The 14048-nt window shown below is 43.1% G+C and overlaps 1 protein-coding gene across 1 annotated transcript; it reads right to left on the bottom strand.

Moving 5' to 3' along the window:
• Positions 1-4889: 4889 nt before the first annotated feature.
• Positions 4890-5852, bottom strand: LOC138671821 (olfactory receptor 4A15-like). Its single transcript, XM_069759957.1, has one exon. The coding sequence runs from the start codon at positions 5850-5852 to the stop codon at positions 4890-4892; it is 963 nt and encodes a 320-aa protein (XP_069616058.1).
• Between the last annotated feature and the right edge of the window lie 8196 nt (positions 5853-14048).

Here is a 14048-nt window from a genome sequence, read left to right as displayed (position 1 = left end):
CAGCAAACTCCCTCCAGAAGTTCATTGTGGATCTCTGAATGATCCAATGTTGTCCTAAATGCCTAATGATGATAAATAGAATCCACATGTGTGTCATCAAGAAAAGTTCCAGGGAGCCAAATACTTTCGCAAGGCACTGTAAATAAAATGGGAATGGTTGGTGATATCAACTTCCTGTTTGTGGCACATTAGTATATGGGAGGGGGAAAACTTTTCAAGATGGGTGGTGACCATGGCGGCCATTTTGAAGTTTAGATCATTTGAAACTCCATTAAGGTCAGTTTCAGTAGAGTGTAAAAAGTGGAAACCGGATGTTAGGGGTCGAGTTCCTGCCTCTGCACAGGGGGAATCTCGAGCCATTTCCACTGCGGTCTCCCATTCTTCTCCTGCCGCAATGGAGCCTGCTCAGCGGAGGCATCGGTCCCAGCGTCATGCTCAGTCTGACACTGTGCGAAGGGTTACTGCTGTCCTTCCAGCTTCTGCCATTGTAGCCAGTACTGGTCAGCAGTGAGAAGACGTCTTTGGGACTAAGTCCTACTTTTCCCCTTCTGAGCATGTCCAGGGTAAGATCTCTCATTGAAGATCAAGGGTCACATGCTCAGGAAGGTCCTGAAGCTGCTCAATTCTGTGGCAGTTTCCCATTGGTCCTTTTTTGGAAGGTCCTGTAGTTGCAGCTATATAAGGTGTGCATGTACGCACGGCCATGCACTAGTATCTTCCTATGTTATGTGCTTTGCGCCAGTGTGGTCATGTAAGTTTATGTTCAGGGACCCGGCTGAAATAAGCCCCTAGAATGCTGGCACCTCCGGCGAGGAGATTGTGTGTGTATGTATTCAGGGACCTGGCTGAAATAAGCCCCTAGAATGCTGGCACCTCCGGCGAGGAGATTTTATGTGAAGGTATTCAGGGACCTGGCTGAAATAAGCCCCTAGAATGCTGGCACCTCTGGCGAGGAGTTTTTGTGTGCATGCGTGACCACTGACTGCTCTCTGTTTGGGCAGTTAGCCTGTGCCTCTGTGAAGTCTAACAGGGCGCAGTGCTTTGATTTCACGGCTACTTTGTGAATTAACAGAGTTAGTCCATACCGCCATATAGTTCCGCCGTTTGCTAGCAGCAGGTTCTCCTGCACGGTGGATCCCAGGCTGTGAACGCATCTATTACAATAAAAACATCTATATTTACTCGGTGCGTTCTGCTAGCCCTAACACCAGATCGCAAAGGGTTTAAGAAACGCATTATCTGAGAGATAGCGGATAGGATTGGATTGGACAAAGCGTTCCAGGAGTTTAGAGATGAAGAGGAGATTGCATACTGGTAACATAGTAACATAGTTAGTAAGGCCGAAAAAAAGACATTTGTCCATCCAGTTCAGCCTATATTCCATCATAATAAATCCCCAGATCTACGTCCTTCTACAGAATCTAATAATTGTATGATACAATATTGTTCTGCTCCAGGAAGACATCCAGGCCTCTCTTGAACCCCTCGACTGAGTTCGCCATCACCACCTCCTCAGGCAAGCAATTCCAAGCTCCCCCGGCTCAATACACACAAAGGTTACCAAAAATGGTTTTCCTGTTTTGTAGAACTTAAACTGGGCCTAATGGTGTCACCCCCACATGCCAAACCTGTGACTTAATACCACCACACCATGACCAGGCCACATAGTGACCGAATAATACTACATACAAGGGACAAATACCACAACACCATTTCCAGACCACATATTACCACCACATAGTGACTGAATACTACAATACTGATCTGTAATAAAAAAAACAACACAATACTATCACCATAAGTGCCAGTATTCACAGGAGATCTGTACTTAGTATGCAGTGTCTGTGTAGAGGTAATACAGAGATCACTGGTGACATTATACACAGGACCTCTATATAGTATACAGTGTATAGTGTCAGTGTATAGGTAACACTGACTCACCAGTGACGTCTCTAGGTGAAGTCCTTCATCTTTCATCCAGCACAGACTGCCATCATTCCTTCCAGCCAGGACTCGTTTCTGCAGGAAATAACACAGTTATCTCGAGCTCCGCTTGCAGAACACATTACTTAATTTTTCACATCTTCTACATTACACCACATGAAGAAAAAAAGGTTGATATAGTGTCACTCTGCACAGTAACAGGACCGACCCCCATTTAAAACAGTACACTCAAAAAATAAAATAAATACATCACTGAAGTAATAATATCCCTTAATTAGCCCCTATGGTAACACTATTCCCCACCCTGGCCCCGTTTATCTCATTCCTGGCTCCAGCCATATGTTCTCGCATCCTGCCCTCATGAGTTTCCATTCTACCCCATATGATCTCCCCATCCTGCCCCATCAGCCTCCATCGTATCCGTCCTGCCCCATGATCCAATCCTGCCCCGTGTCTCCAATCATGCCCCGTATCTACATTCTGCCCATGCCTCAAGTCCTGCCCCCAGTGTGTCCAGCAATCTGCCCCAGTGTGTCCAGCATATTACCCCCATGTTGTCCAGCAATCTGCCCCAGTGTGTCCTGCATATTACCCCCAGTGTGTCCAGCAATCTGCCCCAGTATGTCCAGCACTGCCCCCAGTGTGTCCAGCACTGCCCCCAGTGTGTCCAGCAATCTGCCCCAGTGTCCAGCATTGCCCCAGTGTGTCCAGCATTGCCCCAGTGTGTCCAGCAGTCTACCCCAGTGTGTGCAGCATATTACCCCCAGTGTCCAGCATTGCCCCAGTGTGTCCAGCATATTACCCCCAGTGTGTCCAGCAATCTGCCCCAGTGTCCAGCATTGCCCCAGTGTTTCCAGAAGTCTGCCCCAGGGTCTCCAGCATTGCCGCAATGTGTCCAGCATTCTGCCCCATGGTCTCCAGTATTGCCCCAGTGTGTCCAGCATTGCCCCCAGACAGAGTCAGACATAAAGAAAAAAAAAAAAAAAAAGTAAAATCCTCACCTCTCCCGTTCCTAGCGCAGGTCCGGTGCAGTCAGCGTCTCCCCGGCTCTGCGACGCTCAGGACAGAGAGGCTGACCGGCGCGCACAGTAGTGACGTCATCGCGCCCTCTGCTCTGAGACGTCACAGAGTCAGAGGACGCTACAGCTGCCGCAGGAACCAGGAGAGGTGAGTATTAGAGCGGGGGGGCGGGGGCCTGGGGGTGGGGGGAGCCTGGTTGTGGCGGCGGACGGCGCCGCCTGAAGATTTAAAGGGGCGTCTTTTTTTTTTTTTTTTTTTCCTTTCTCCTCCTGCAGCGCCGGCCGCCCCCCGCATTGTGCCACCTGGGGCGGACCGCCCCCCCCGCACCCTCCTTCCTACGCCACTGATTGGGTTTTTCCTATTTATTCCCACAAGGTATAAACCGCTTACACTGCCTATTTAGGATGTTCTTAAACATTTCCCATTTATTATCTGTATTCTTATTTCTGAGGATATTGTCCCAGTCTACCAGATTAAGGGCATCTCTAAGCTGGTCAAACTTTGCCTTCCTAAAGTTCAGTGTTTTTGTGACTCCCTGACAAGTCCCCCTAGTGAAAGACAGGTGAAACTGCACAATATTGTGGTCGCTATTTCCTAGATGCCCGACCACCTGCAGATTTGTTATTCTGTCAGGTCTATTAGATAGTATTAGGTCTAAAAGTGCTGCTCCTCTGGTTGGATTCTGCACCAATTGTGAAAGATAATTTTTCTTGGTTATTAGCAGAAACCTGTTGCCTTTATGGGTTTCACAGGTTTCTGTTTCCAAGTTAATATCGGGGTAGTTACACTGTGGTAATATCCGGGTGGTAAGACACTGGAAGTAAGAGAGAGGTTAAATATTTTTAATATTTTAGTTACATGGGCAGTGACAGCTGGGGAGAGAGACTAAAGGAGATGTGAGGGAACAAGGTCACTGCTGCAGGTAGTAGGATGAGAAGATGTGTGGAGCTTGGTAACCTCTTCTGTGACCGGTTCAAAGACAGAAAGTGATTTTGTTTACGTGTGGGAGGGAAGAAAAGCCACAATATTGGAGGATTGGGAAACAACTTCCTTTTGGGTATGATCTTTTTTTTATTATTAGGAAAACAACCCAATTCCATTTATTATGTATTGTTTTTAAATTTTGGATTGTTGTTTTAAAAATATTTAGGCGTATATGTGACGTTTCTAGTGACCCATGGCGTATCACATGAGTTTTTTGGGCATTTTATCTTGCAACTACATATTAATGATGTACAGCACTGCGCTAATTTTCTTTGCAACTGTAAACAAAATGCTGACAAGTAAGAAGGCCTTCAAAAATAACATTTATTTTTATCAATTTTCAAAATGGAAAGTGATTGAACAAAAGTCAAATCAATAATTCTTAAGATTACGCTTTATCTTCAAAACAGCATCAAACCATCACTTCTTCTCATCACTTACACACGGGTTATGGAGGAACTCGGCAGGAGGTTGTTCCAAACATTCTCCTGGAGAACTGACCCTAAACGTCCAACCATCCTCCTAGAGAACTGACCCCAGATCTTCTGTGTATGAGGCTTGTGGGGATCCTTCTGTCTCTTCATGCGATCCCAGACAGACGGGATGATGTGATATCAAGGCTTTGTGGGCCTGGATCACCACCACCACGAGGACTCCTAATTAATGACATTGGCTGGATGCTGGGCTCATTGTCCTGCTGCAGAAAACATTTGGAGCAAGACACACCACTGTATTACATAAAGGGTTAGCATCTACTTGTATTTCTCAGTAGTGATTATACCAAGAAATGGGTAATGCTGAAGAACTTAGATGCAACATATTTTTTTGTCAAGCTAACAAATCCTTTAGCGCTTGAATAATTGAACACTAAGATGAGTTTGGCACTTGTGGGTTCATGTAATTATGATTGAAATTACATTCTAAGTAGCACAAATCATGAATTACTTGGATTTAACCAATGTCTCCTTCTGAAGGACTTTCTTTAAATTCTGAATCATTTTAGTCTTCAGAGTTTGAGTCCTTATCCCATAGATCAGAGGATTTAGGGCCATTGAGATTGTTGGACCCCCTATCGAGATCACCAAGTGCGTCACAGCAGATAAGGAGCCACCATTTAACCTATACCTGAAGCTGACAAATAAAACAGTCACCATGAAAGTAAAAAAAGTGATTATGTGGGTCACCAATGTATGGATGGCTTTCTGAGAGGCTTCCATTGAGATCTTCAGGCAGATGAGAAATGTCCGTATGTAACAGTAGGTCGCAGTTGTTAATGATCCCCCATGCAAAAGCAAAGCCCAAAAAGTCCCGTAAGCATCATTCACGACTGTACTGACACAAGACAATCGGGTAAGAGACATAGCTTCACAATAAACACTATTGATGCCGTTACCACATATTGTTAGCCTGACCACCAATAAAGCAGATACCAAGCTGACTTTGAAGACCACCAACCAGATGACAGCCAAACACTGTAAAGCCCTCCCGTTGGTCATCAGAGAGTGGTATCTCAACGGAAAACCTACAGCCAAGTATCGATCAAGGGCCATCAAGGTAAAAGTTAGAGCTTCTGCAGCAGCAAAGAGCTGAACACAGAAGGATTGGATCAAGCATCCAGAAAAGGAGATGGTGGACCATCCAGAGAGCAAGTCTATGGCCAGCTTGGGGAGGAATGCTGAGCTGCCAATAATATCGCTCCACATCAGGTTACAGATGAAGATGTACATAGGTTCATGGAGAGAAGGCTCGGTCCATACAACGTACACTACTAATGTACATAAGAAGATGGTGCTGAGATATATTCCGAGGGCGGTCACGGAAAACAAATATTTCAGATGCTCCATTTCCCTAAGCCCTAAAAGAACAAAGTCATAGATATTGATGTAGATCGACACATTTTCCATTTCTAAAGACTTTAGCCTTAGAATCACACAAATTAAGGCTGAAAAGGTTGGTAATGGAGCGGCGACAGCATTTATACAGGACTGTGTTAGTGGAGATGAACACTCCCGATAAGAATAATGACAGATGAGCAGCGGGAGACATCAGGGAGTTATCCCCAGTGGGATTACACCCAAGACACCGACAGCTATTAATTAGTTCATTAGTGACTTTAATGGTAGTTATGTTTATTATAACAAGTTGTTGTGAAACCAAATAGTAACATGAATAAATAGGTTTAATGAACCAGTAAGTGTATACTATCTACACTAGTTATAGATAAAATTGCTTAAAGGATTATTTCTAAAAAAAAAAAAATCACGTTATTTCCTGTCAAAAGGATACAATATATCTTGCTTATTGCTGGGAACTCCAGCTTTGGAATTGTGAGCATGCAGCTCTGCAGCCTCATCCTGAATGTGGCGTAGTTAAACATGTGTAGCCGGAACTCCTTTCATAGTCTATGAGACTGCCGGAATGATGTGCTTGTTAGTCCAATAGATAATGAATGGAGCAGAAGGCCTGCATTCAGGAGGGAGCTACTGAGCTCTGTTCTCAAGGTTCTCAAGATGTTCCACCTCCTTGTTCCACGGCCATCCACTGGGAGGATGGAATTTAGAAGACCACCCGCACTCCCAGTTTTTCCACTTTTCTGCCTAAGTCTCCAAAGTCGCTGCAGATGGTTTCCAGGTCCTTTCGGAAGGTGTCATTTGTCCCAACATGTAATATCAGGAATGGGTGGTCATCTATAAGTCTGAAGAGTCCTGATAACCTATCAGACATGGAAGACAGCACATTTCCATTGAGGTTATATCCGGTCTGCAGATTGCGGCCTCTGTCCCGCTCAACAGGGAATCCCCCATGACCACCACTCCCCGTTTCTTCTTCACAATATTTTTCTTTCTCCATCCAAGAGGACTCTGAGGGCGTACAAGGTTGTTCTTTGTGGGCAAAGTCTTACCTTGATGTATTTGATCATTGTTCTCCTGTGTGAGAGCCTGGTACTGGTTCCTGAGCAGTATGGGTGCTGACTGCCTCCCGATCCTCCTTCTCTAGGTCACAAGCTTCCATTCCTCTGTTTCTTCAGGTGTGCTACAAATGTCGCGTAGGAGCGCGAAACGGCCGTCGTCTCTAGGAACCACAAGTTCTCCCTGCTATGCTCTGCTATTGTACCATGAAGCCTCAATAAAGAAAGGACACTTTTTTTGTACGAATGGTGAGTGCTCGTTTTTCTTTCAGTTTTCATTGGTGCTACAAATGTCTTCTCTTTCTGTGTTCTGAAGAGAAACTTCTGCTCTAAGAATTCCTCATCATTAATAATTTTCAATATAGCTATTCTTTCTTCTAGCCTTTGCAACTTTTCCTCCAACAGGGACACAAGTGAAGTTTGGCTTTTTCAAGCTTATCAAAGTGGTGAAGATCGTGCCAAAATTCACGCGGTTTTCCTCATGTCCTCTTGTCCACTGCTATAGCCATGGTTCTGTATGATCTTGTCCATGACATCCTTACAAAGCTCTTTGGTCTTGCCCATGTTGTAGAGGTGTGAGTCTGACTGAATAATTGAGTCTGTGGACAAGAATCTCTTTTAAAGGTGACTATGTGAGACAGCTGTCTGTAATGCAGGTAACGAGTTCATTAGGAGCGTCTAACTTGTCTGTAGGAGCCATTAATGGTTGGTAGGGGGTCAAATAATAATTTCTTACTACAAAATGCAAATACATTCATATAATTTATACAATGTGATTTTCTGGATTTTATTTTTGATATTCTATCTCTCAATGTTAAAATTAACCGACCCTTAACCCCTTTACCCCCAAGGGTGGTTTGCACGATAATGACCGGGCCAATTTTTACAATTCTGACCACTGTCCCTTTATGAGGTTATAACTCTGGAACGCTTCAACGGATCCCAGTGATTCTGACATTGTTTTCTCGTGACATATTGTACTTCATGATAGTGGTAAAATTTATTTGATATTATCTGCGTTTATTTATGAAAAAATTGAAATTTGGCGAAAAGGTTGAAAATTGGGCAATTTTCCAAATTTGAATTTTCATGCCCTTAAATCACAGAGATATGTCACACAAAATACTTAATAAGTAACATACAGTTAGGTCTGTATATATTTGGACAGAGACAACATTTTTCTAATTTTGGTTATAGACATTACCACAATGAATTTTATACAAAACAATTCAGATGCAGTTGAAGTTCAGACTTTCAGTTTTCATTTGAGGGTATCCACATTAAAACTGGATGAAGGGTTTAGGAGTTTCAGCTCCTTAACATGTGCCACCCTGTTTTTAAAGGGACCAAAAGTAATTGGACAATTGACTCCAAGGCTATTTCATGGACAGGTGTGGACAATCCCTTCGTTATGTCATTCTCAATTAAGCAGATAAAAGGCCTGGAGTTGATTTGAGGTGTGGTGCTGCATTTGGAAGGTTTTGCTGTGAAGTAAACATGCGGTCAAAGGAGCTCTCCATGCAGGTGAAACAAGCCATCCTTAAGCTGCGAAAACAGAAAAAACCCATCCGAGAAATTGCTACAATATTAGGAGTGGCAAAATCTACAGTTTTGTACATCCTGAGAAAGAAAGAAAGCACTGGTGAACTCATCAATGCAAAAAGACCTGGGCGCCCACGGAAGACAACAGTGGTGGATGATCGCAGAATAATCTCCATGGTGAAGAGAAACCCCTTCACAACAGCCGACCAAGTGAACAACACTCTCCAGGAGGTCGGCGTATCAATATCCAAATCTACTATAAAGAGAAGACTGCATGAAAGTAACTACAGAGGGTTCACTGCACGGTGCAGCCACTCATAAGCATCAAGAAGAAAAAGGCTAGACTGGACTTTGCTAAAAAACATCTAAAAAAGCCAGCAAAGTTCTGGAAGAACATTCTATGGACAGATGAAACCAAGATCAACCTCTACCAGAATGATGGAAAGAGAAAAGTATGGCGAAGGCGCGGTACAGCTCATGACCCAAAGCATAGCACATCATCTGTAACACCCGGCGGAGGCAGTGTGATGGCGCGGGCATGCATGGCTGCCAGTGGCACTGGGTCACTAGTGTTTATTGATGATGTGACACAGGACAGAAGAATGAATTCTGAGGTATTCAGAGCCGCCATATTGTGTGCTCAGATCCAGCCACATGCAGCCAAACTGATTGGTCGTCATTTCATACTACAGATGGACAATGACCCAAAACATAAAGCCAAAGCAACCCAGGAGTTTATTAAAGCAAAGAAGTGGAATATTCTGGAATGGCCAAGTCACCTGATCTCAACCCAATTGAGCAGCATTTCACTTGTTAAAGACTAAACTTCAGACAGGAAGGCTCACAAACAAACAGCAACTGAAAACCACCGCAGTGAAGGCCTGGCAGAGCATCAAAAAGGAGGAAACACAGCGTCTAGTGATGTCCATGAGTTCAAGACTTCAGGCAGTCATTGCCAACAAAGGGTTTTCAACCAAGTACTAAAAATGAACATTTTATTTAAAATTATTTAATCTGTCCAATTACTTTTGGTCCCTTTAAAAATAGGGTGGCACATGTTAAAGAGCTGAAACTCCTAAACCCTTCATCCAATTTTAATGTGGATACCCTCAAATGAAAACTGAAAGTCTGAACTTCAACTGCATCTGAATTGTTTTGTTTAAAATTCATTGTGGTAATGTCTATAACCAAAATTAGAAAAATGTTGTCTCTGTCCAAATATATATGGACCTAACTGTATCCCACATGTCTACTTTACATCAGCATAACTTTGGAACTAATTTTTTTTTTGTTAGGGAGTTATAAGGGTTAAAATTTGACCAGCAATTTCTCATTTTTAAAACACGATTTGTTTTTTAGGGACCATATCACATTTGAAGTCACTTTGAGGGGTCTATATGATAGAAAATACCCAAGTGTGACACCATTCTAAAAACTGCACCCCTCAAGGTGCTCAAAACAACATTTAAGAAGTTTAATAACCCCCCAGGTGTTTCACAGGAATTTTTGGAATGTTTGAAAAAAATGAACATTTAACTTTTTTTCACAAAAAAATTAATTCAGATCCAATTTGTTTTATTTTATCAAGGGTAACAGGAGAAATTGTACCCCAAAAGTTGTTGTGCAATTTGTTGTGAGTACGCTGATACCCCATATGGGGGGGTAAACCACTGTTTGGGCGCATGGCAGAGCAGGAAAGGGAAGGAGCACCGTTTTACTTTTTTTCAATGCAGAATTGGCTGGAATTGAGATTGGACACCATGTCGCGTTTGGAGAGCCCCTGATGTGCCTAAATGGTGGAAATCCCCCCAAAAGTGACCCCATTTTGGAAAATAGACCACTTAAGGAACTTATCTAGATGTGTGGTGTGCACTTTGAACCCCAAATTGTTTCACTAAAGTTTGTAATGTAGTGCAATGAAAATTAAAAATGATCTTTTAGCCCCCAATTTTGTATTTTCCCAATGGTATCTGGAGAAATTGAACCCCAAAGGTTGTTGAGCAATTTTTCCTGAGTATGCTGATACCCTATATGTGGGAGAAAACTACTGTTTGGGCGCATGGCAGAGCTCGGAAGGGAAGAAGTGGTGTTTTGGAATGCATGTACCTAAACAGTGGAAACCCCCCATAAGTGGCCCCATATTGGAAACTAGAACCCCCCAAGGAACTTATCTAGATGTGTTGTGAGATCTTTGAACCTCCAAGTGCTTCACTAAAATTTATAATGCAGAGCCGTGAAAATAAAAAATCTTTTTTTTCCACAAAAATGATTTTTAGCCCCCAGTTTTAAATTTTCCCAAGGGTAACAGGAGAAATTGGATAACAAATGTTGTTGTCCAATTTGTCCTGAGTACGCTGATATCCCATATGTGGGAGAAAATTACTGTTTGGGCACACCTCGGGGCTCGGAAGGGAAGAAGTGGCATTTTGGAATGCAGACTTTGATTAAATGGTCTGCGGGCATCATGTTGTGTTTTCAGAGCACCTGATGTACCTAAACAGTAGAAACCCCCCACAAGTGACCCCATATTGTAAACTAGACCCCCCAAGAAACTTATCTAGATTTGTGGTGAGCATTTTGAACCCCCAAGTGCTCACTAAAGTTTATAATGCAGAGCCGTGAAAATAAAAAATCATTTTTTCCCACAAAAAGGATATTTAAGCCACCAAATTTTTATTTTCCCAAGGGTAACAGGAGAAATTGGATAACAAATGTTGTTGTCCAATTTGTCCTGAGTACGCTGATACCATATGTGGGGGTAAACCACTGTTTGGGCGCACAGCAGACCTCGGAAGGTAAGGAGCACCATTTTACTTTTACTTAACGCAGAATTGGATGGAATGAGATTGGACATCATGTTGCGTTTGCAGAGCCCCTGATGTGCCTAAACAGTGGAAACCCCCAATTCTAACTCCAACCCTAACCCCAACACACCCCTAATCCCAACCCTAACCACACCCCTAACCCCAACACACCCCTAACCCTAATCCCAACCCTAACCACAACCCTAACCTGAACACACCCCTAACCCTAATCCCAAACCACCCCTAACCCCAACACACCTAACCCTAATACTAACTTTAGCCCCATCCCTAACTTTAGCCCCAACCCTAACCCCAACCCTAATGGGAAAATGGAAATAAATACATTTATTTTATCGTCACACGCTAAAAGATGCTTTTTAGTGCAAAAAATATTTTTTGCGTTACTACATTTTGAGAGAGATCATTTTTCCATATTTTGGCCCACAGAGTCATGTGAGGTCTTGTTTTTTGTGGCATGAGTTGAGGTTTTTATTGGTACCATTTTTTGATCGCTTTTTATTCCGATTTTTGTTAGGCAGAATGAACAAAAAAGAGGAATTCACAAATTTTTCTGGGGGAGGCGTTTATACCGTTCCTCATTTGGTAAAATTGATAAATCAGTTTTATTCTTTGGGTCAGTACAATTACAGCGATACTGCATTTATATAATTTTTTTATGTTTTGGCGCTTTTATACAATAAAAACTATTTTATAAACAAATAATTATTTTGCTTCGCTTTATTCTGAGGGCTATAACTTTTGTATTTTTTTGCTGATGATGCTGTATGGCAACTCGTTTTTTGCGGGATAAGATGACGTTTTCAGCAGTACCATGTTTATTTATATCCGTCTTTTTGATCGTGTGTTATTCCATTTTTTGTTTGGCAGTATGATGATAAAGCATTGTTTTGTGCCTCGGTTTTTTTTTTTTTACGCTGTTCACTGAAGGGGTTAACTAGTGGGACAGTTTTATAGGTCGTTACAGATGCGGCGTGTTGTGAATTCCGCTCTTGGGCTCCCTCCGGTGGTTGTAAGTGGCACTTTTGTGAGTTCTGCTCTTGGGCTCCCTCCGGTGGTTTTAAGTGGAATGGCTGCTCCTTGGATTTAGCAGTCTGCAGCTGCTTCCACTGATTGTCTTTCTGCTCGGCTTTTATGCCTGGCTCTTCCCTTCAGCCAGTGCCACTTGTCAATGGTTCCTGGTTGGATTCACATCTCAGCTTGGATTTCCCTGATATCCTGACCAGTTCAGCAAAGATAAGTCCTTGCTTTGCTCTTTTCTGTCCACATGTTGTGGACTTAATTGTTCTGTGCATTCTATGTTTTGTCCAGCTTGTCAGTATGGATTATTTCAGTTAAGCTGGAAGCTCTGGGAAGCAGATTTACCCTCCACACCTTTAGTCAGGTGTGGAGATTTTTGTAAAACTCTGTGTGGATTTTTGTAGTTTTTAATACTGACTGCACAGCATTCTGTCCTGTCCTATCTATCTAGCTAGACTGGCCTCCTTTGCTACATCCTGGTTTCATTCTATGTATGTCTTTTCCCTCTCCACTCACAGTCATTACTTGTGGGGGGCTATCTATCCTTTGGGGATTTTCTCTGAGGCAAGATAGCTTTCCTGTTTCTATCTTTAGGGGTAGTTAGTTCTCAGGCTGTGACGAGGTGTCTAGGGAGTGACAGGAACATCCCACGGCTACTTCTAGTGTTGTGTTGAGCTTAGGAACTGCTGTCAGTACAGGTACCACCTCCTTCAGAGCTAGTCCCATGTTGCTCCTTAACCACCAGTTCATAACAGCGGCGATACTAAATATGTGTACTTTTATTTATTTTTTTGTTTTTTTATTTACATAAAGAAATGTATTTAATGGAACAATATTTTTTTCGGTATTTAGGATTTTTTTTTACACATGTAAAAATTTTTTTTTTTTTAAACTTTTTTACTAACAGGCATTGCTGCAGGCTTGCCGATGCCTGCTCTCAGCAGGCACTTGCAAGCCACCTCCCTGCAGGACCCAGAAGACCCCCCGCGGCCATCTTGGATCTGGGGCCTGCAGGGAGGAAGACGGAGGAGACGCTCGGAACAACGTGATCGCATCGCATTGTTCCGAGGGTCTCAGGGAAGCATGCAGGGAGCCCCCTCCCTGCACGATGCATCCCTATGCCGCCACAATGCTGCAATCATGTTTGATCACAGTGTTCCGGGGGTTAATGTGCCGGATGTCAGCTGTGATAATCAGCTGACACCCTGCCGCGATCAGCTGCGCTCCCCCCGTGAGCGCGGCGGATCGCATATGATGTACTAGCCCGTCGGTGGTCATAGGGGCCCTGGCCACCTTGACGGGATAGTACGTCTAATGTCAGAAAGGGGGTAAAATTATCGACTGTTCATGTCTTTGTCAGTGGGAAAACTTACACAGTCAGCAAGGGATCAAATACTTATTTCCTCAAATGTATGTAATTTTTTTCCCACTAAACAGAAAAGAAAAACAAAGACAGAAACATAATGATTAAATATCCAGCAGTAAATAAATAAATAGCATAGTGCATGAAAATAATATACGATATTTAGTTAACATGCTTTACCGTACATCTTGTGGTTCCCACTATGTTTTGCAGCTCCTTACTGCACTGCTGCTGTTGGGACTTCTTGAGCCGGCCCTGTAATACCAGATATTGTTTTGACTGCCCGGTCCTATTCTATGCTGCAGTCACTTCCACTGCCACTATCGCTAGATACCCACAAAAACCTCCGGCGCTTGTCCATTGAATTTTATAGCTCTACTGTACTGTTGCTGGGAAGTGTTCACTCTTCATAGTATACAAACATGAAACTGCACTCAAAATAGGG

This window comes from Ranitomeya imitator, chromosome 3 (genome assembly GCF_032444005.1).
Source record: "Ranitomeya imitator isolate aRanImi1 chromosome 3, aRanImi1.pri, whole genome shotgun sequence".
Lineage (NCBI taxonomy): Eukaryota > Metazoa > Chordata > Amphibia > Anura > Dendrobatidae > Ranitomeya > Ranitomeya imitator.
Note: the sequence above shows the minus strand (reverse complement) of the source record. Positions and strands in the feature narration are given on the sequence as shown.